The 24,157-nt window shown below is 38.7% G+C and overlaps 2 protein-coding genes across 2 annotated transcripts in view; one reads left to right on the top strand and one right to left on the bottom strand.

Moving 5' to 3' along the window:
* The window catches only part of LOC118229209 (homeobox protein Nkx-2.2a-like), a 70,086-nt gene that overhangs the window by 27,317 nt on the left and 18,612 nt on the right, over positions 1-24,157 (bottom strand). The window lies entirely within an intron of this gene.
* Positions 1,340-6,121, top strand: LOC118229208 (paired box protein Pax-1-like). The gene is made up of 5 exons (XM_035420986.1): positions 1,340-1,538; positions 2,020-2,649; positions 3,597-3,730; positions 4,019-4,226; positions 5,453-6,121. Exons 1-5 carry the CDS (start codon positions 1,535-1,537, stop codon positions 5,542-5,544), a joined length of 1,068 nt encoding a protein of 355 aa, XP_035276877.1. The 5' UTR covers positions 1,340-1,534; the 3' UTR covers positions 5,545-6,121.

Below are 24,157 nucleotides of genomic sequence, written 5' to 3'. Positions count from 1 at the left end.
GCGAACGCGGTCGATCCACTTATGCTCCAGTTCCATTAATTTAAATGCTGCTGTTTTGAAACGAGGTGATGTTTTCCATGTGTCTCCCCACAAGACTAGTTGTGAACGAGCTGCGACAGAACGAATAGTGACATAGCACGTTGTTACCCTTGTATCGACAATAAAGCTTTACAAGTGACATTTTGCGATCTTATAAATGATGCCTTCTTTAGGCTACTTACACGGGAAACACCGATTACGCAGCGTTATTTCTCTCCTTTGGATTGTTGCCAGTTCATTGTGTGTAAAGGTAATAAGAATTTCACTTAAGGATGGGGCTGAGTATTCTGAAGGAAAAAAAACATTTTATGAACTGATGTTTGGATCCTAATCGGCATCCAGTGATAAATACATATGCAGCTATCTGTCTAGAGTCGCTTTATACTTGAAGCATCAAATGTGCAATTAAACCGCCTGCCACCAAACTCGTGCGTCACATTTTCTAGTAGCCAAAATTACGTGGCTGTGATTTCAATCAGAAAGAGGACGACCATGATACTACATGTAAAGAAAATTCGCATTTCTATCAAGTAGTTAGGCTATAGTTCCATGTTTTGAACTTGGTAAAGTTGACAAAATTATGCAACTGAACTGACTGAAAAAGTCCTGCTGTTCTGAAATTAACTGGAATTATTTTGAATCCCCGCGTATGATGATACAAAATGTACTTTTTTCTAAACTTAGGTTTGCAATCTAAAGACTGAGCAGTAAAATTGTATTATTGCAGAAATTGTATCTCAAGATAGTATTCCATATGAATACGCTATTATTTATTTATTTTTAATTTCTGGAGTCGATCAAGCATTCAGCGTTTTCGTTGGTAGAAAAGCTTCATACAGATTTGAGTGGCCATATAAGTGACAGTGATTCATATGATTGATTTATAAAGCGGTGCACAATGCCTCTTAACAATACTATTATGACTGTCAAAACCTCAGCCGTCTTTCGTTTGTTATATTCGTTTAAAAGATAGCTTACGACAACGATGCAGGGGATAACATTATGTTTCCCTGGAATCTCCTTGTTAGATTGGATTTTTTTTTCTTCTTCTTAAAAAACGACGTCAGCCCAAGTGCTGTTATTCTGTTTTATCCAAGTAAAGAAGGCCTACTCATAGAGGTTGCGATGCGCATACCGGAATCGTCTGCGCTTGTGCGAAGTAGCCTATCCAAGTTGAGGGTAACCAATGAAATCAAACCGGAGCTCCCACTGTTGGATTGACGTGGATGACGCGTCAAATTAATCCGAGCACTTCAGACTCCGGGACAGGCATATTTGCCATTATCGGATAAAGATCACAGTGGCCCATTTGACCAAAACGCGTTCTTCTCAAACCACTCATTCTGAAGTGGGAGTGAGGCACAGAAAGGGAATTACTCCGCGAGACTTTCAACTGATTTCGTTTTTCCTCTTCTCCTGTGCAGACGGGACACCCAGCTCTTTTCAGCCATTGAACGGCAACTACTTGAAAGACGGCATCTAGAACTAGAAGCAAATGGGTATGCATTCGCTTTTCTATGGCTCAGTGGCAGAAAAACTGTAGGATCAGAAAGTCTTTTCTTGTCTACACGGTAACACATAAAACCAGCATTACATTGTTCCCTGGAATATAAGTTATATTTCCTTTTTAATGCATGCATTGTTTTTTATGCTTGTTTTCAATGCATGCATGTCTATCTGCAAAGTTGTAGTTTTAAATATAAAAATGTCAGTTGTGCTCCTTTATTCAGTTTACCTTTGATTAAATAAGTAGGGCGACTAGTATTTGTTACATGATACTTGTCACGTGAAGAACTTCTGTGTCAAATTGCTAACATTCTACGAGCTGTAATATTATGAGTTTAAAAAATACTATCTATATTTGGTAACCACGCAACATAATCTCAAAGAAGATATTAAGATTATCATAGTGATCGTTTTTATGAATCGCGTATTTTCTTGCCAAATGATAGACTACCGAATTTGTTTATCTTTTTCTAGATCAGACATACGGAGAAGTGAATCAATTAGGTGGCGTGTTCGTCAATGGAAGACCCCTGCCCAATGCCATACGTATCAGAATTGTGGAACTGGCCCAACTTGGAATCAGACCCTGTGACATCAGCAGACAGCTCCGCGTCTCTCATGGATGCGTGAGCAAGATTCTGGCTCGTTACAATGAAACTGGGTCCATATTACCCGGAGCCATTGGAGGAAGCAAACCCCGGGTCACAACACCCAATGTGGTTAAAAGTATAAGGGATTACAAACAAGGTGACCCGGGAATATTCGCGTGGGAGATCCGGGACAGACTTCTTGCGGACGGAGTTTGCGACAAGTACAATGTTCCGTCAGTCAGCTCAATTAGCCGCATTTTAAGGAACAAGATTGGAAACCTCTCCCAGCCAAGCCAGTATGAGAGCAGCAAGCAGCCCCCTCCTCAGCACGCGCTTGCATACAATCACATGTACCCGTATTCATATCCCAACACAATGTCACCCACTGGGGCCAAAATGGGCAACCCTCCTGGAGTACCAGTTACGGCGGGCCATGTGAGCATCTCGAGGGCCTGGCCTTCGGTGCACACAGTCAGCAACATTTTAGGCATCAGGGCCTTCATGGATCCAACAGGTTTGTGCAATGCAGAGGTGGATTTTTATTTTGTTTTATATATATATTTTCTAGTTTTTGGGTTACATTCGTCATCATTTTTCAGTTTGATGCGTCAACTCATTGGTTTTCACTTTAATACATGACAGTGGAATTACAGTGTTGTTAACAAATGTAGTTTTTATTGGCTGCGAGGAATATGCATACTTGTTAATTAGAATGTGTTAATATATTGTATACCATGGAAGCAGGATGGCTTTAGAAGGCCTTATACAAAAATATTTAGGCTATACACTTGAAAATGGAAAACGAGTAGCAGATTGTAAGGAAAGGAACCATGACCAAGCACTCCAGGCACATTTTTAGAATTCTCTTTGACTCACCACCGTTTAAAATGCAGAACAAATAATAGGTTATATGTTTTCTTATCGCTATAGACCTGCTTTATCTAGAAATAGTTTTTCTTCTTATTATTATTATTATTATTATTATTTGTGTAAGTGGCTTGAGTGATACATTTTATACGTCCTTAAAATGAAATCGTGATATTTCTTCATTCTATATTTAAGACTCGATCTGAGTATCAAATGACTTATTAAACTTTAGCTTTAATAGCGGATGGTGCAATCATCTTTATAAACACGGGCAACAATTAGGCCAAACCGATATAACATCTAAAGCCTGTAGCTTACATTAAATGGCAAATAATTAAGATTCAGTGTTCTCTGTGTTGTAATGGATGAAAATGGGTCGATTGCTGAGAGCATTCATTTAAATCTATTGCGAATTGCGCAAAAATATCTCACAGTTGACTTGCATGCAGCTAATTATTTTCAGTAGGACTTCACCACGGACATGCGGTTCTCCCTTTGCGTTTCACATGTTGTATTGGAAATTTACGGACTTTTTTAAAGAAGAGTTTGCCTCAAAAAAGTTTGTATAAGTGAGCATGTAACGGTTTTCAACAGCCATTGCCGGAGCCGAAGGATACCCACCGAAAATGGAGGACTGGGCTAGTGTTAACCGATCGTCGTTTCCCTCAGCTCACGTTGTCAACGGAATTGACAAATCAGCTATTGAAACGGACATTAAATACCCACAGGTAAGCACGATGAAATAATCGACACAGCAGCTTATCAAACTACAAATGAAAACGTTAAAAGCAACGGTGGACGAGCCACAATGCCTTTCAATGTAGTGTTAGCTGTAACTCAAAGCAATACGATTCTGGTGACGTCAAGGTAAACGTGAGAGTTATGGAACGTTTGTTTTTTGGAGTTTAAATTAACGCATGAAACAGATGTTCATTCCGAAAGATTGTGTGTGTGTGTGTGTGTGTCTGTCTGTTTTCTTGATATTGAACAGTCTTATATTGTTTCTATATCTTTAGCCTTCGTCAAATCTATCCAGTTATGTCCCAGCCTGTGCCTATTCTCCCTCCAACCAATACGGAGTTTATGGTGGGCCAGCAGGTAGCTACGTTAACCCAGGGCACCATTGGCAGTCTCAGACCGCGGGTCTTTCCCACCCAAGTAGCGGAGTGATGCATGGGGCAGACATCCACTCTGCAATGGCCTTCAAACATCCATCACGCGACGGTAAGCGTCTATTTGATAAAGGTGAAATTGTGTGCTCAGTGCAGAGCGCTACGGATAGACAAATATACAACTTAGGAAGTCATCTGACTGATTCACACTATCGTTATGCTTTTATTCTCCTGTAGAAAAATGTGTAGGCTAGTGTTACTAAATTATAATTTCACTGAACCATGTTCAGTGTAAAATATGTCGACCTAAAAATAGGTTTTGAAACCTTTCACGTGGAGGTTGACACCACGTTTTTAAAATATATCAGAAAAACACCAATCTGACCTAGTCTAATAAAAATAACTAGGCCTACACGGCATTTAAAAATCAGAGTAGCCTATTGAGTATGGGTCTACCTTGTAGTTAATTGATTTATGGTAGCTAATTAGGTTACTTTTAGCTGTTGGATATCTCCCTTCTAAGGCGGGAGATATCCAACCGCTAAAAGGAAGCGAACTAGGCCTACCGTGTTCACTCACCCGGCAAAACTGGTTGGTCTCGGGAATATAATCGTTTGTTACTTCTTCATTTTCGCGACGCTAATAAACGTAATTCAATAAAATAATTCATTTGAAATATTTCGAATCTATTTACTACGATTTAAAAAATGTTATCGTTCGAATAGTCCAATATCGTAAGTTATTCGACCCTTTGGAAATTAAATTTAGTAGTTCGTAGCTTTCAGTACCGAGTGACGCTAACCCTAACTAACTTAATTTTCTGTTTTATTTTTAAACCCATCTAGCGACAACACAACAGCGGTGTACGCGTGTGTGCGCGCGTGTAACTATTAAGTAATAGACCCAAGCCTATTACCCGTAGTGCTTTGACAGAATGTTTCAGAGCGTATATAGCTCTGAAAAATAAAAATAAAATTAAGCCATTTTGTCAAGTCATCAGAAAGAGTATCAGAGTATATGAGATTAAACGTATGGAAACTATTATTATTATTATTATTATTATTACTATTATTATTATAATAATTAATATTAATTACATTCTGAGAAGTTTCATAATTTATATCATGCAGATAAATATTAGCGTAAAAGTAATATAAGCTAATGACGATATTACTTGGACTGGACCAGGCCTTTGACAGCACGTGCCTAAATACAGGCCTATCGCTCATTTCACGGCTTCCAAATAGGTGACATGGTTATGGAAACGCAACGTTCAGTTGACCGAGAGAATTACGACTTATTTGCTATATAAACAGGCCTCTTGTTTGTGTTCTGCAGGAGACAGAAAACCCCCCAGCCCCTTAAGCAAGCAGCAGCACGAGGCATTGAGCAGCGTACACGGACTCACTCTTCCTACCTCAGCATCTTAACTTCATGAGTGGACGCAACGCCACGCAAGAGGATTTCAAATGTCTCGTAGCTTAGGCTACAACAGAATCCTAATTTAGTTGAACACATTTCAAGAATTCAAAGAGTAAGTGAAAGCACTATTTATAAATTACCAGTCATAGTGTTAACTACCCTGGGGCCCCAGTATGTTCTAACGCACGTGCATATAAAGCAGCCTTCAAAGGAATAATCTGAAACAAGTGCATATTTTCCACGTGCAGCGATTCTTGTTGCTAGACGTTTTTCCATCGTCCAATTTTTGTTACCTTTAATTTATGTACATTATGTACGACAAACCAATAAATGCAACAATGATATCATGTTAGAACATTAGTTGTATCAATGTCATTAATGACAATAATAAAACAACGTATGTGCAGAACTATATTTGTGGATTATCAAACCTGTCATAATTAATTTGTGGCTTTTGCAAATCAGACAAAAAGGTTAAGATGTGGAAAAAGTCATCTATTGTATTGTATTTCTGATTGTAAATGTAAACTATTTGCGAAAGCTTTAATTAAATATTTTTTATAAATCTTTTTTGTAAATATGCTAAATAAAGGCATCATAAAACCAAGAGATCCCACTGAATAACGCTGGAATTGTTTCCAAATGCCTACACATCCGCTCTGTTCATTGGTCACAGAACTTCAAGACAAACTTTAGGTGGCTACCCTGGTTACATAAAACAAATTTAATGGGTAGGATGTATGTTTATTCGTTGAAAACACGATTGGCCTGGACTGTATGCCTACGCCCAAGTTTCTTTATATCAATGGCACGTGATGAGTTGTTCAATGAAAGAAAGATAGATGAGGCATTTAGTGTATAGGTATGTAACACACGAAACAAATAATTTCTTTGTATTGGTGTTTTTCCCTTGGACAGTCGCCTTAAAATCCTAATGGAAGTTAGCAGAGCTTCTCTGATTTAAATGGTGGTTTGCACATTTCGGCGGCTCTCCTGATGGTTTCTCTGCATATTATTGGATGGAAGCCATAGGCCAAGACTCTATGGGTCTTACCTTGTTGGTTGATAAGTGATATAGGTGCAAAAAAATCTGTTTATTTTATATGCTTTAACACATGCGTGGGCATACACATAAAAACATTGTTATTATTGTTGCTATTATTAGTAATAGTAGCAGTAGTAATAGTATTAAAATAATAATGAATTGTTGTTATTGTTGTTGTTATCATTATTATTACTATTATTATTAGTTAATGATGAAAAAAATAGGCACACGTAAGTTAATCACACATAAAGAGGTCTAATGTCGGCCTATTTGTCATGGACCATTTACATCAAAATTATTGCACGGTCTAATCTAAACTGGTAATAACAGCTATTGTAAAGTTATCTTTCAGGGAAAACAGGTAAAGTTGAAGGCAAAGATAATACTATGTGAATACCCATAGCAAATATGTAGACCCGGCGTGAAAAGTGTCATTTCGTTCCGTCAAGTTGAGCACCAGTGGTGGATTATCTCAGTCGCTTTCCGGTCAGATAACGTTAAAGATTTTACACTATAAGTGAAGCTGGACAAATAATAAAAATGCTTTGCTGTCTCAGAAACCCCCGAACTTTACAAAAAAATAACTATTCCTATTTAGTTGCAGGCTACTTAGTCGAGCATTCTGTATGTATGCATTAGCCTACCTGTTCGTTATGCTTATGGCATATGCGAGATACGTCTGAAGGTTGCATGACAAAAGAATAAATAAATTATACTGAGAGGACGATATACAATTAATTTTTCCTAATTATGAGACTAAATATAGGTATAAGCTGGGTGCCCTGAACATTTGGCATCATTTTAAGACAAGTAGGCTATGTGCTCTATGCTTACATTTTATAGCGCATTTCAAGAGAAATAATTTCAGTTCGTCATGGATAATCACTTGTCAAAGTGTGTAAATAATGATGCATAGAATTATGTACAGAGCAGGCAAAGTCTGCGTTAATGATTGATTATTATATTTGTTTTTCAAAAACAATGCAGCTGAGACATTGGGGTCATTGGGACTTGCCTTGCTTTCGGCTTGTACGTGGAATATGGGAACACCAGCCGTTTTAAGGATGTACATACGCAATATTGGGGAAGGAAGTGGGGAAGGTTGGCATTTACCGGTGATTACGTGCCAGTTGAATGTTTGATTTAAGCTTAGAACAACAGGAAATATGTTGGGGCTAGCAGTTTTATATGGTGAGCATCATGTGCAACGTACTACGGAATGCGTACAATGAACCGTGGTGAATCTAAAACAAATAAATTAGTAAATATATTTAAATAAATAAATAATTAAATGAGGGCAACAGCACCTGTACAACACCCATGTTGCGCCTTATTTTACACAGAAAACACAGTTCTTGTGACTTTTCAAGGGGGGTTGGGGGTGGCAGCTGAGACTCAATTCTTTTCAACAACACTGAATTAGAAGCGTGATGTAACAATTTCCATTACTCGCTACCTATTCTCTCTTTAAGTCTGCTGTCGCAAGTATAGTATCTTTGGCTGGATAATACGGCTTACATACTCCATGAGTGTACTTTGCGTAATTGATGTAGTTATTTAAATGACTATCTATTTGAAAAAAAACCCTGTCCATTATTAGAAAAGACTTTCGTTAAATCGGAAAATTAGCTAAATATATTTTTTGAAAGAATGTAACACCTCAACTTAGAGCAGTCGTTCCCAAACATTTTGAGTACAGGGCCCAATTCACGAGCAAATGTATGTAACGTAAGCCACATCTTATTTAACATGTGGATTAAGATATGTTCAAGGCCAACACAATTAAACGTTTTACCACATTGCAAACAATATCAACGGGGCTTGCAACTGCAGTGGTGTTTAATTTAACTGGGAATGGATTTTTTTTTATTTATCTCGAGCATTTCAAACGTCATCTGGGTCAATGCAGTTCTGTGCCCAGGAGAGTCGCGGGCAAAATATTGTTCAGTATTTGCGCATGTTTCATGGACCTTGCACCATTTTTGCTAACCTATAAATATACATAACTGCTGTGGCGCCTATACTGTTTTCCACATCAAACCTTCTCGCGGCCCACCAGTGGGTCTCTACTCGCATTTTGGAAACCGCTGGCATAGAGGCCTCAAGACAAATATCACTTACACACAACAAAATAGGTCTCCGAAACACTTCTATTGGCACTTATATTATAGCGAACATATTGTATGCATAAGCCATCGTCTTGCTTAAAACATGTTCCTGTAAAAAGATTTAATAGTGGAGAATTTCTAGGATACTTTTACATTAACTGAATTCTTATTCAACATTTTTAAAACGTTTCTTAAGAGACCCTGTCAGTTACTGAAGTCTTATTTCCTAAATGCATGCACCGTTTACTGTAAAGCATATACAGCGGTATAAACGTTCTTGCCCAATTCTACAGCACCACCAAAATTACTATAAATAGTCTAATATGTTAATTACAACATAATATTGATAGCCGTATTGCATTGCAGAAATTACAAGCTGCTGCATTAAAACTGCACTGATAATAAGTTACGTTTCATAATAGATTTTATGAAAAATGTTGGGATGAACAACTAATGAGAAGGGAAAATGGCTGACAACCGGCTAAGAACACCTTGCACCGACAGCGAGGTCGATGTGGGCGCTCACAGAATAATGCACGCGAGTGTGAAGCTACGCAGTAAAACTTTATTATCTCCCAGAAGATAATGAACTCACATGGGAGTCTGCAAACAATATTTTCACTGGATATCGACGGTCAAGAATTAGGCCTATTTAATAAATTCAGGAAAACGATCGACAGTTTAATTGGACAAGACAAAACTACAGAAATGAACCAGCTCTCTGAACCAGTTAATTATAACGTATATAATTATAATCATACACGGCTTTACGCCAAATTTCCTGAGCTGTGAACTACAAAACAAGAACTTACATGTGCATAAGGAAAAACAATTTATAAGTGACAGTAGTCTTGGCGTACAACACAGTTCTGAAAATGTGAGGTGAAGCGTTTCCTATAAAATAATTGTTTTTGCGTGTTTTGGCTATTGCTGTGCTGTGAAATTTTGTGGACTCACCCTTGCAATAATTCGCCCGTCGAAGTAAAGTACGAATTGAAGAGAGAATGAATACGAGTAATTGTGTAAAGAATCAAATTCTATATGCATAAGTGCTTCAACAAAATGGATACAGATATCTGAAAAATCCTGATGACTGGGGAAGAAGAGGGGGTAGCAAGGGGTAAAACAACAATAGTATATCTTCAGAACAACACACAGATGAGAAACAAATAATGAAAACTTGCAAAAGTACAGTTGTGGCTGATCATTGATCGCATATGTGGTCCACTTTAAATGTTTGCGTCACCATGAAAATACATGGAGACCTACGACATCATATAACATGTAAAATCTCAATTAAAATAGTTGTTTAAGCATAAGGCAAGTGGGTACAAGCTTTAGGTGCTTTTCTGCAGAACGAATGCACAGTTACTTACTCATAACTACCTCATTGGAGAAGATATGGGTATTTATGTTGTGTACCCAAAATAATTGCCTGTTTGTTATTGACCTGCTCTTGTGCTTTCAATTTCAAGGAATTTTTTTAAGGAATTTTAGGAATTAATAAAGGACACTACTGAATAAATTTTCTTTTTAACCTGCAGTAAAATAATGAATTCTATTGGAAAATCCTAGTCATATCAATCTTCATTTGCGTTTGAAAGTGCAGCTCGTTTTAAAAGTCGAATAAAATACACAAGTATGACTCATAATAAATCATAAGATACATCAATAGCCCTAGTTGTGAAATTTTCCGTGTACGAAAAGATTAGTCTTACGGCTGTACATGTTCGTGAAGAGCTGCGTAAATGATGAAAAAACAACTATAGGCAAGCTCGTTGAAAAGTAAGGACAGAGTCATGGATCGTTTCTTTAAAATTATTGGGGGTTTGTGATTATACATAACACAAAAAGGCATCTACGAAAAATAGTTTACAGAACGCGCAGCATCTGTATTATTACGGACAGAGACTGTGATCATTCTAGCCCTTAGGCCTATCGTTTCCATATGTCCATATGACTACATAAAATCATTTCAAAACCCGAGCAAAAGCGCATGCTTTGTCAATAAAGCAGTAAATCAGCACGGTTTTTTGTTCATCAGACGTAAATCAGAAAGACACGAATATAGCCATAATTAGTTTAATTAATTTTCAATTTACCACGTCAAAAGAATACATGTAAATAAGCAACAGGGGGTATATATTTTTTTGTTCATCGTAGCAATAGATCACAGGTTAAATTATTTTCTTTGGCCGTTATACATTATTATACTCTCTACACATTTAGTTAATTATATATCGCATTGGCCTACTGCAGCTATAACGGAAAACAACTACAAGATTATACAAAAATTACGACTCTTTTGCTTACGTTTTCTAATGCATTTAAAATATTATTATAGCTTAATTTTGTTCCCCAATTCAATATTATTGATTGTTATTGCTAAGGAACAACATTCATTCGAAAAAATTATTTATTAAAATCTACCATTAAGTTAATGAAATATTTTTTTTGCACAATGCTTTTTTGATCCCCATCTCGTGAAAAGTTTGATAGTTCATACCCAATGTAAGCGTAAGGCTTTCTCCGCGACCACCCCCGAATGTATTTCACTGCGATGCCCGTTTGTATGACTTACTATGTGTGAGAACTGCTAATTGCTCACACATTCGACTACCACTCGCCGGGTTTGTTTTCAAACAAACCCTTGACATCACTGCTTCCGTATTAGTCATCTGTATTAGTAATCTGTATCACGGCTTAATAAAAAAGACACTGAAATAATGAAATAGTAAAATAAAGGAATTGAAGAATATCAGAAATTCTGATGTGGTTCAGGAAGATACAGGAGACAAGCACACACAGAACACAGGTGCAGCTTTTTCTCAAGTTGTGCTTTTTTTTTTTTTGTAAATGCAATCAATGGCATAAAATGTTTCTTTTTATGTCTGGTGTTTCACTAGATCTCAACACTTCTCCTCATGGTCACAAATGGTGGCAGGGATCCTCAGATCCTTCTCCCTAGTGCTCTTATTCACCCATAGTAAAATGTAAGATTTTGCATGTCGACCTTGCCCAATGTCAAACATTGATGTTGATTATTTAGGGACGTGCATGGCTGAAAAGGCAAACAGTAAACCAGGTGGCTTACTGGGAATTTGAAAAAACACTCCCATATGCCGATGCTCCAGGAGTTGTTTTTTGGCACGCCTGGTTCAGAGGGCTATCCTTTGGCAAAGGAGATCCCTCTGGTAACCAGAAATTGGGCATCAAGATGTCAGGGGAGGTAGTCCATTGCGATGTATGGAGGACATGTGGAAGATCCTGAGAGTGGAGTTTGTCTGGTCTCCAAAGCCAGGGAAACACTGAGAAACCCCTTCTGTGAACGGGGTTGAAGCGAGTACACACATTAGCAGCAGAAAGCTTCCTTCAGGCTGATGTTTTGTTTGCTTGGTGTTCAACTGTGACAAGCTTTCCTCATATGCCTTTGGGGATTGGCCACAGCCCTACCTGACACATGGTTTGTGGCCTTCTGTCTGTGGGGGGACTACATTACCAGCAAAATGGATAATTAATATGTATCTATAACTGAAACTTTACAGTTAAAGACCATTGTAAAATTTGAATTTTGAAGGTCAATGCAATGGAAGGGAGGTCTACAGAAACAGGTCTCAGTATCTTAGTTCTCAGTATCAGAGAAGCAAACTATTGACCCAATATGCAATGTATGAATTTTCTGATAACCCTGACAGAAACTGCCAATCAGGCATATGCTACGAATTCAAGGTATTACAGGTAGGCTTGTATTTCATAGTGATGGAGCTGAGAACATTGCACCTTAAGACTATTTAGACTGACCTGACTGGAGGTGAGCAGACAGATGGCTCAGAAAATCAGCTGTATGGTGTTCATTGGTCCAAAACGGACGTAGTCCAGAGCAGTCTCCCAGTAGTCTACATAGTCAATCATGTTCAGCGATAGCAAACAGCCAATCAGAAAGAATGTTAGAAAAACGTGAGGATCATTTTAGTATCCATGTGAAGCAGTGAAAGTGAACATAGGTGCCGGCAATTATTCCATTATTCAAAAGTGATGCTGACAACAGCTTTTCCATAAATTAACCATTAACCTTTCAGACCTTCCAGGTTCAAACTCAAATATAAAAGCAAAAAATGTTTAGGCTTGTATTTTGAATTACAGCTAATGCAACAAAAATAGCCTCCTGTGCCATTGTTCTGCCATCCAGTAACTACCATCCCTATATAGACCATAACTAATTCCCTTTGCAAGCAGGGATATGAGTGTGCCCCTTTCTGTTCACCAAGGCCTTAGTTCTGGCTTACTTTAGGGACATGCACAAAATTATTTTCATTAGTAAATGATATGTTTCCTAAGGCAGAACAAGTGGTTTTGTCATATTTTATTATAAGTATATGTTTTCTGTCTTTAGTAGTGACCATTGTGGATATGAGATACATCCTCAATTCCCCACATGAACGGTTTATATTCAGCTGTTATAGCATAGGCAAGCTAATTTCAATTGGCTTTGCATATTAATCATTCCATATCCACACAGAATCTGGTAGGGTTGATTTTGAATATTTGAATGGTAATTTACTTGAATGATTCAATGATTCATTTAATCTACTGATTTGTGTAGGCTGCTAATGAGCCAGGGTGGCAGGGCTGTATGGGGAACTGGAGTTTCATGGAGTGCATTCAATTCCCAGTTACCCTTGGGTAAGGTCATTACTATAACCCGCATTGCTTCAGTAAGTATCCAGCTGTGTAAATTGAATGAATGCTAAATGTAATTTGTAGAAGACTCTCTGGAATAGAGGATCTGCTAAATGCAGAAAATGAAATGTCTACATTGCAATCACATCACTTTGGGGAAGCTGATAAGTGTCTCATGCAGTTAATCTGATTATGTCATTATTTCTGGAAGCTTGTGCATGTCAAAAAAACTATAAAGGTGCGCTATAGGGTAAATAAACAGTGCTTGCTAGCTGTAAAAGACCACTGTTAGTCTTGAAAATTTTATAAATTGGCTCATAATAATATCAACAACAACAACCATACTACTACTACTACTACTACTAATAATAATAATAATAATAATAATAATAATAATAATAATCACAACAACAACAACAATAATAATAAGAATAACACATCAGGAAAGAATAGTAAGAAGCAACACAAGCAAAGCAATAATGCAACAGAACAAATAATACTGAACAGACAATGATGATACTGCAAAAGCAAAGAGCTGTGTTTTGACACGTTTCCTCATTCGTGTTTGAAAACCTCTCATGGAGGAAAAAATTAAGTCCTCAGCTTCGATTCCACCAACAGTTTACTTTAACTTGGCGGACCTACAAATAAATATTATGAATAGATACTCGTTTTCGCAGATGTGGTGTGAGGGGCCTGGGGAAAAAAATGAATCAGGGGAAAAATTAATTCACAAAATTAACCCTGCTTGTGGAGAGAAAAACAAATATTTTCACTTGTTCGGAAGTCAAACTCAAGGGCAAATGCTGATTGAATCCAGAACATTATTTCTTTTATATTTTAAAAGTTGTAGAATATGGTTCTTTGTTCTGTTTCCAAGTACAGGAGACTTAAGTGAAAACATGGACAAGATGGCTGATTAGATAGGCGTAGCTAATGTCTAGCTAAAGCATGGTTAATATAGACAAAAATGTCCGCACTTATTTTTCTTTTTCAACTGCGGAAGAAAGTCGCTCTCAAGGCACTCATGCAGATTATTTTTCCCATTTAATCTTAAAAGGACGCACTGGAACTGCAGTATTTAATTGATACTAATGGTTAGAATACTAAGCTTCTCTTGTGAACTGAAAAAGAGAAAGCAATTTGTCCTCAGAAAATTGGAAATAAGAAATGATACTATATATCATTCTTTTTTTTTCCACATAAACAGTTTATAATTGCCTGAAGTGTACATGGGAGAAATCTGGCTTCCTTTGCAGACACAAGATCCCAGTTTATGCTTTGACACTTCTCAGAAGGCCGATCCCTGAACTTTCATCATTATCATAACACTACCAAACATCTTCATAAGAGGAAGGCAGCTATCCTTAGCAGAGTGAGCTGAGTCACCTGTTAAATACTATAGTGACGCCACTCTGTTCTCTGTACTAGATGCGATGTAATTTCAGGACAGACTCAACGAAAACCAGATGACCCTGAAAGAAAAGATTATATCTACGAAAACTGTATGAGTGGAACTGAGAGGAAATTTGGCAGAAAAAGACCACACTTAGAAGTTTTAAGGTCAGCTTCTGGATTGTTTTCCAGCCCACAGCTATACCTCTTAGATGTAGCCATGTAAAACCATGGAGCTAACTTTTCTCAAAATACATATTAACCTGTACAGTACACAATAAAGGAACAAGCCAATCACGAGATGCAGCAAAATGCAAAAGTAATGGGAGAGTGACACAAATTTTGTTTTTTTTGGCTCTGTAATCCAGCACATTTGAAATTAAATGAAACAATGAATATGAGTATAAGTGCCGGTGTCGGCTTTAAGTTGAGGGTATTGACATCCATATCGGCTGAACTTCGTAAGATTTACTGCCCTTTTCTAACACAGTCTCCCTGTGGTGGACGCCTTTAGGGGAGTAAAAATAATTGGACAAAAGGACATAATCTGAAGTCATCATATTTAGTACTCAGTTACAAATACTTTGCATTTGATGACTGCCTGAGGTCACTTTTTTTTTTTTTTTTACAGGTTTTAACATTTTTTTAACAGTTTTTAAATTGAAGCATATTATTTCCTGTCTATAATTCTTACTCAGGTGAACTTTGTGGTTGGAGATCTATCGATTGTAAATTGTTCAGGAAAAAAGACGGAGGAGGCTTCTGAATTACCATAGGATATCTTCGAGCTGCAAGAACTTCCCACCTCTACCCCATCCTCCCATACCCATACCCATCCCCGCCCCTACCCCCCCACTTCTATTCAGATGGCTAAAGAAGCATGAAATTACGCTTGTTAACACTATAACATTTTTCAGAGTATACTCATTCAGCTGGCGGAACAGTAAACTAGAATTATGGTTAGAGTGTCTGTGTGACCTCAGTAGCAATTGTGTGTAAATGGCTACAGATAGGTGTGTTTCATGCATGTAAGAGAGATGGTTCATTATTGAGAATTATTTATTGGACTCTGGATTAAATAAATAGATTTTTGTGTGAGGAGAGCCAAATGATTTAAAGTGCGATTATATTTCATTGTGGTAGCCGTGTGTGTGTGTGTGTGTGTGTGTGTGTGTGCCTGCATGTGTGTGAAATACATGACAGGGGTGCGTATGCCTGCTGAGCATTTAAGATTTCTTTTTTTAAAATTTGTGTTTGCGTGTGTATTCCTCCAGACAGCGCCTTAAATAAAATCTGTAAGATTTCCACTCTTAGCTCAACAACTGGGAAAGATGGTGTCATCAAAAACATCATCTGTATCATGTCAAATCTGACTCAAATCTGAGTTTCATTCACTCTTTCATGCCGAAACCAGTGTGCTTACTGCGACCGCACACAAGCTGTGTGGCACTAATACCGCTGTCAAAATTAATCACCTGCCAGTTCCTTTGTGCGAGATGATATATTTCAGAGGCCGTAGGGCAGAGCTTCCTGCACTAGGAGCAGATTCCAGGTAAGAAGCTAGTTTTGCTGGCTAGTTTTCTGAGCAGTGAAGAGTCCTGTGGTCCACAATCAACTCTAGACAGTGGCAATGGTGGCTGTGGTTGGCAGACCCACAGAGAGGCGTAAATTGCCCATAGGATCACCCTGGTAAGGCATGCTTGGTCTGTAATTGTTACAAGACACCAGCACCAATAATCAGATCTTCTGGCTCGGTGCATGTACTTCTGTTTTGAATTTAATTTTAAAATAACTTGGGAAATATAAAATATGTAAACAGCACATAATGAGTACACTAGAAGAAGAAAAAGATTTGTTTTTGTGCATGTATTTTTTTTCTTCTAATAATTAAACCACACATTTTCCGTTTGTCCCTTGTGGAAAGGACATTTATGCTGTTGTTACACATTGGATTGGTCATATTTTTTCCGGCAAAAAAAACACGTGGCACATTGAGTAATTTATCTGCCAAACAAATCCACGCCAATTTCCTAAATTAATGCACACAATTTGATTTAATTTCTCATTTCTATCTATAAATTGTGGATTGGATTTTCACCAAGTTTGGTTTGTTAAACTGCACCACATGTCCTCTAACTTAGCATGATTGGTCACTGGGTTCAGCAGTCATTTTCTATTGGCTAAAAAAAACTATATACTGTAAGCACACCAGCCAGCTGGCAAATATTCCCGATCTGCAGTTTCGAGGTGGCCCTTATGGAACTCGCACTCATTTGACTGGCCATATGTTTTGGATTTTGAGAAGACTTTTTACATTACGTTCAACTGTGTGAACTGCCAGGCAGATTTACTCAAAACGGTTTGTCAGATGTATCTTGTGAAATGAGACAGCTTATGGCTTCAGTGCTGTAAATTCGCACGGCATTAGATCCAGCTGTCTTTCCTTCACTGCCTGTATGTTCCCACTGTGATATAAAGTGATACACCTCCTCATTCACAACGGGTTCAGATGCCACCTCATGCAGGTAATACCAGAAAACACAAAGCCAGACATTTAAACATTATCATTTCATCCTGTTTTTGTTCATTTCTCTTCAGAGAAAGCATAAATGGCTTATCTGGCCTGCATAATGGTAGCTTGGTTCTGATGCTGTGTATCATGTCTTAAAGGTATTCCGTTACAATTAATTACAATAATTACCCCTTTGCTGGGGGAATACTGGTATTTCAATAGTAGTTTTGTTCTGAGTCTTCCAATTTCAGCTCATTAGATCTTTGTTAAATTTACAGGAGCAGATGATCTGTTCTCCATGCAGTATTTATTTATAGAAAAATGTCTGCATCAATTGTATCTCAGTAAAAGTTACATTAATACAATACGACAACTACAATTTGACACTGATATTTTCAGTTCTTGCTTCGCCATCTTATTATCTTGCCATCTGTACATGATACACATCAATAGTCAGTTTGTTCCACACCATTCAGCAAACATGTCATTTATGAAATATCAACTATGTGTGACACAGGTGTTATGATTGCTGCATTGCTAAACAGAGGATAAGGTTAAATGAGGCAAGAGGCAAGCCGATTTTCCTGAGACCTTTCCCATTCTGACTGTGTAAAACCGGAGTGCATTCTATGGGACAATAAAAAATCCTTTATGGTGCTTGGATGCACCAAAAAAATCTTTCATTAATGAGCCCATTCTTTCCTCTCATGAGTTTTTTTTGTTGTCAATTTCATTTAATTCAAGTTCTCTGATCACAAAAATACAGCAAATGTTAATTGAGAAAGTACCCTGGGTAAGAAATGAGACCATGCATCTTGGCAATAACATATTAGCGGCTTAAAGGTGGTAATAACAGTAAATCTGCTGCACTTTCAATTGTGTGTACGTGCACTTATGTGCATTTGCGTGTGTGCGTGTGGTGTGTGTGCACGACATTTGTGTTTACAACACTTGGTGGAGCAGGAAAAGTTTCAGATATAGCACTAGAGAAATTGGAGAAGAATGCAGAAATACTGATCCAAACATGAGACACGGCGTTAAAAAAAAGAAATCGACGTCAGCAAGGTCTGGAATGAACATTGTCACCATGGAATCATTTTGAGTGACACAATAACAAAAGGTAAAAGATCAACAGAATCTCAGCTTCATCAATCACACAGTGTCATGGAGACAGGTGCAGACGCACCTACTGCCGAAGGAATGCAAGGACTTTAGAGTTTGTTTCTGTCTCATGTCTTTCTCCAAGTCTTTTTTGAAGAAGCTTCCCAAATTTGACACCATCTGGCCTTCATAAAATATTTCATAGCCCAAGCCAGTTAGTCCGAGGGCCCTTTTATATATATGTTTCTTATATAATCTAGAAAATCAACGAAAAAAGAATTGGGTAAAAAAAAATGTAACGTACGTGCCTGGTCTTTCAATATATACATAAGGCATTGAGAGTGACAAGTCTCACATTTGAAAGTGTGTAGGCACCAGAGAAATGTCCTGTTCAGTCCAGGGCATCCCTCAAACACGAAACGAGAGAGAACAAATACGATAAGGCAGGATGAGGCCACAGCAAGAGCGGGAAAATGGGTATTATTTGATAATTCCATACCGTCCTTATTTGGACGTACAGTAAAGCTAGCTCTCATTCTCTCATGGTTTTGACATTTATTATCAACACGATTTGGAAATTCTCAAACGTGACGTGCTCTCATCGTATGTGGAATGCAACACTGGGAGATTTAAGAGACAAGAGCACGGCCTGTTCATGTGGTTACAGTTTAGAATGCTAAAACATGCCAGCTAGAGTTAACATGCACTGGAAATATTACAATTACTGTTGCCCTTCTGCTCTTATGTATGTCTACATATATACATGTATAACTGTGTATATAGGCTTTGAGTTTGCACAGCTCTACATTTTATATATGCATTATTATTCTAATGTAAAATTTTTTCCATAATTTTCCCATTATTTGAATTAATCGGGCAATTCATTGGATTTTAGCTCTTAAAATTTGCCTCAGTCTCACATTTGTTTATAAGAATTATTAGTTTCCGAAAAACTCTAAATATTATTTCAAAGGGCAACACATGACTGAAATTGCATCAATCACTGAAGGCTTCCTCAGAACAGCTCAGGCTTACTCATGTCTCCTGGTTTCTTTACTTTGCCATTACCCCTGCCAGTGAGAGGGTTTTTTCCCCCAGCCGTTTGCTGAAGCAGCCCCTGTAGCCTCCGCCAGGTAATGAGACCTGTAACGCGATCCGTGTGCAAACAGCTCCATTTTGAATGGGAGAGCACGCCATTTACCGGGGCAAGTCCCAGCTTTGCTGGAAAAGAAAAAAAAAAAAAACAGGCTGACAAGGCAAACAGCACCCACTGAAAACAATCTCCTCCTAAGTGTTTTCAAATTCATCATCAGCTTTATCTTTGAAGGAGTATTTACAACCCCCCCCCCCCCCCCCCCCCCCGATATCCACTGGTCAAACCTGATCTCTATTTTTACTCCAAACCTGTGTCCGTCATATTCTGGAAAACACAATGAATTTACGGTAACTCCCCCACCCCCCCACTGCCCAATATAATACAGTTGGCCCCAGGTGCAGACTTGAAATGCCTGATTTACACTAAAGTGTCTGGTGAAGCCGTCTTCTGTCGGGTCCAGCCCTGTGTCTTCTGTGGAATTGACACCCAACCAGGCAAACAGTGGAAAAGAATGCATGCAAAAGGGCTTTCCAATGGAGAAAACACCTGTTTGTTTAGGGATTAAAAACATACATTGAAGACACTTGTACATTGTTGGTTTGCGTGCCCCATGGATGACTGCCTATATATATATATATATATATATTTAGGTTTATTTATATATATATTTAGATTTATTTATATACTGTACATACACACACACACACACACACACACAAGGTATATATAACATAAATACTGACTGTGGTTGTATATGATGTACATTGCAGGATATACAGTATCTTATAGCGCACAGTGCAAAATGCTGGGTTTTCAATTAACAAACTTAACGAGGAGGGATCAAATGTTTCCTGTCAATAAACTGTACTCTATGAACGTTGAATTAACACTGAATATTTTACTGCGCAGACAGATCGCTGTTGAGGCTAATCATTGAGTAGCACACAATGATAGATTGCTGTCTATGATGCAACGTTCCTGCAACAACATATCAAGGTTGGCACAAGCACCAAGTCGTCCCTTATCTGTCAACACATTTACGTCATTGTGCTCATTTATTTATATTTTGCGACGAGGAACTTGTTTAACCTCATTAATCGCACCTCGGCTATGTCAGGCGTCAAACGAATGGACATCTGAATGTTTCGCTCTTAAACAAGCACAGACTGCAGGCGCCGCGAGAGAAGCTACGGGTTAGGCATGAAACCACACGCTGGCACCCTTCCCCATCCCTCTCTCCGCAACACACCTCTCTCTCTCTCTCTCTCTCTCTCTCTCTCCCTCCCCCGTCCATCCGGAGAATGGTCGGCATACGTCGTCCATGTTTAAATAAAACAGTCGATAAAAGTTCTTGAATGTGAATCTGGACTCATGTGTGCCCCTGCCAGTTGATCCACTGCAGGCCTAGAACAGACCACCAACCGCTGCAGCAGCCATTGGCCTCAGTGAAAACCCTGCTATCAGCAGTTACCACCACTGGTAACGTATCACTCTTCCACTGTAGTCCACGGGCATTGGCGTGGCTTTCTAATAACACTCACCTACTCATACAGTTGCTGTGATGATGTAACATAAAGCACTGTGTCTTAGTCCATCATTTATTGTATTTAAATAATATAAATATTTTTCACACATGAATTCACAATATTCTGGATCTCAAGAAACCAAAAAAAAAATGAATTTAATAAAGTTAATAGATTTTGTATATTTTATTTCCTCACAGAATACAGAATGTGTCTTTCCATTTCACACAGAGAAGGAAAAGTAAGACTTGTAATATTTTATTTATATGTATAATTATATATTGTATTGTATTTAGCTCTTACAGTATTTACACGTGAAACATGCCCTGCTTCAGTGCTAGGCGGTATAAATGCGTTTCGGTTTTCAGCATGGGTGATTCTGGACTAACCTGTCAACCCTCAGCCGGGAACCGAGTCCCTTCATGGGAAATGCAAGCGAGTCATCGTCAGCCTCCATCCCCCCCTCGGTGGTTATCTCCACCTGGCTCAAATTACATCATCCATTCTCCGCAGGGGACAAAAGGTGTACGTGTCAGCAGGGCTGAAGGAGCGCTTCCTTTGCCTCGTTCCTGCTTCTCCCGACACGGACGTGAAAAAGATCTATCGGTTTCCTTCCACAGGTAAGCCCGGTCCTCAAAGTCAATTCTAAGGCTGTCTCCCCTTCTCTCCTTCCCCCCCCCTTACCGGAGAGCATTGAGCAAACACCGGCCGGGTCAGGCGAGGTCCCCCCCCCCCCCCCCATTTGTGAATGGTAGTCAGCATTCCTGCTGGTTTGACTTTGCACACAGAGTTCTTCCACCATAACACGACTGCAGACACTTGCAAAATATACAATCCCGCTCCTGCCAGCAGAGAAGAGCACATTTCTCATTGGGTGGCTTTATTTCCCCAAAGACTGAGTCTGATGCAATCATAATTAGCATTCAAGCTGCAATTCATTAATTTCAAACTAACGAAATAATGGTTTTGCTAGTCGTAGTGTCAAGCTCCTTCGAGAGATGCTGTTTATAGAAGAAACATATTTACTAAACACAGTCACATCATGGTTCGAAAAAACAGACCTTTGAGAATAAGGTAAACAGGATAGCAAACACAGAGTTTGCTAATTACGAAGAACAACTAAAAACTGTCTCTGAGAGAAACCTCCTTATTTATTGAAGCCTTTAAATACTGAATTAAAGTCAACACATAGATGTCTGACAGACAGGCAGATACCACTGATCAGAGAAAGGAAAGGTCTAAACCGTATAGTAGCATTTGCCATCAGACGTGGTGACCATGCCAGGGCTATTTTTGATTTCCAAGGCAATGCAGAAAAGGCTGTTGCCACTGTATTACCATTCTAATGAAAAACCTGTTCGAAAGAAGATGGAGAATGATGAACATTGAGTGGTGCATGTAATTATGACTGATTTATTATGGCCAATTGTACGACTGAATAGTGGTAGATCTAACACAATCGGTCATATTTAATACAATTACATCCAAATGATTCGCCAAAGTTGAGAGATGACAGACCAGCTTATCTAAAATAAAGACTTACAGAGATGAGTCAGACATAGTCACTCCTAGGGGTTTATGGGATGTGTGTGAGTGGTTGGTTGTGGGTGTCCCTTTGTCAAAAGCTGACAGAAGATATGATCTGAGCAATATTTACTGAAAGACCGTGGTTTGGAACTGGTCTTAGAGCAGGGGGAACATCTATTCCAACTCCCAAATTGAGGGATCGAGGGTGCACGAGCAGCCAGAATTTTGTCGGATGATTTAACATAATCAGCACGAATCCTGTCATGTTGGTTTTCCACTGGTCCATAGAGACCAGGGATTTTTTTTGTGACAAAGTGAGAAATAACAGCTTGCACTCATCAATGTCATCGCATTCACCTGCTCACATATGTTGCAGAACAAATAACATAACTAACATTTATTCCTCAGAATACAATCACAAGGAACACTGCAGGAACAGTCTAATAACATTGTTCGGTTTCGCAATTCCAATTTTTAAATTACTGCCAACGATCATTCACTTAATTTTATTCAGAAACTAACATGTAACAACGTTAAATGAAACAGGCAATCAAATGCTTATTTTTAATTGTTCCCTGTGATGTTTTTTCATGACTAAATGATAACCATCAGGAGACATTATTAGTACGTTTGTGTTCAACATGCCTGGAAGGTTTTTTTTTCTGTTACTTTGACTGAACTTGTTTGGGACAGCAAATACATTCGAAGACTGTTCAGGGAAAGATCTCGTCATGATTTTATCTCAAACTGGAATCGAGAGCTGCCATTAAAGTCATCACACAGAGCAAGCTTTTTAAATTCCTTTCCCTCCCTTTACTGTCTTCTCTGTACATCTGCAGCCACGATTAATCTTTGCCATGCTCGCCCAGCGATGTCTTTCAGATCAGTTAAGACAAAGACCTGATACTGTATAGCACAGAAAAACAAAACGCATCGCCCTTTCTCTCCGTCTCTGAGAGAGCCGCCGTGCTCCTTTCCTCCGTCGCACGGAAACAACAACACGAGAGGTCGAGTGAATACTCCTTCCCCCCGCGCGGCGTTGACGGGCGCCCATGAAAAGAAGACGGATGGCGCGGGTGTCATCATCGCAGATGTTTGCTTTATGTCAGAGCCGTTCCGAGAGAAGGTTCACGTTACTAACACAAGAGAAGCGAAGCCCTCGTGACTCCCAGGCTCGTACAGTGTACGGGAGCGCGCCGTCCAGGGGACCGCGTCGAGAACCACCAATCATACTTCATTCCAAGTGGAGCCAACTCGAACAGGGATTCACCACAATGTGGCTGGACTTCAAACCAGTTTATTTTCTTTCTGAATTCTGAACCTAACTGACCAAAATGTTCATTTTAAATGTTATTTCTGCCATGCTTTGAAATTGGCCTCTTTGCTACACCATTTGAGGAATAGGCTCTGTGGCGGTCAAAGAGCTATCAATAGAGTAGAGGAAGTGGCAAACTTACGTTTATTTGACAGTTACCCGGAACTTGACATGGTTCACAAACATCCCATATCAAATAAGAAGCACATTAGCAGTCGGGCATTTCATGTGGATGCTCTAACTCTTATTCACATGAAAGCATTTTAATAAAAGGAAGAAAAATAATTAGTGTTAAGCAAGAAACACTGCGGTATCATCA

This window comes from Anguilla anguilla, chromosome 6 (assembly GCF_013347855.1).
Source record: "Anguilla anguilla isolate fAngAng1 chromosome 6, fAngAng1.pri, whole genome shotgun sequence".
NCBI classification, from domain to species: Eukaryota; Metazoa; Chordata; class Actinopteri; order Anguilliformes; family Anguillidae; genus Anguilla; species Anguilla anguilla.
This window is presented reverse-complemented; position numbering and strand designations above follow the sequence as displayed.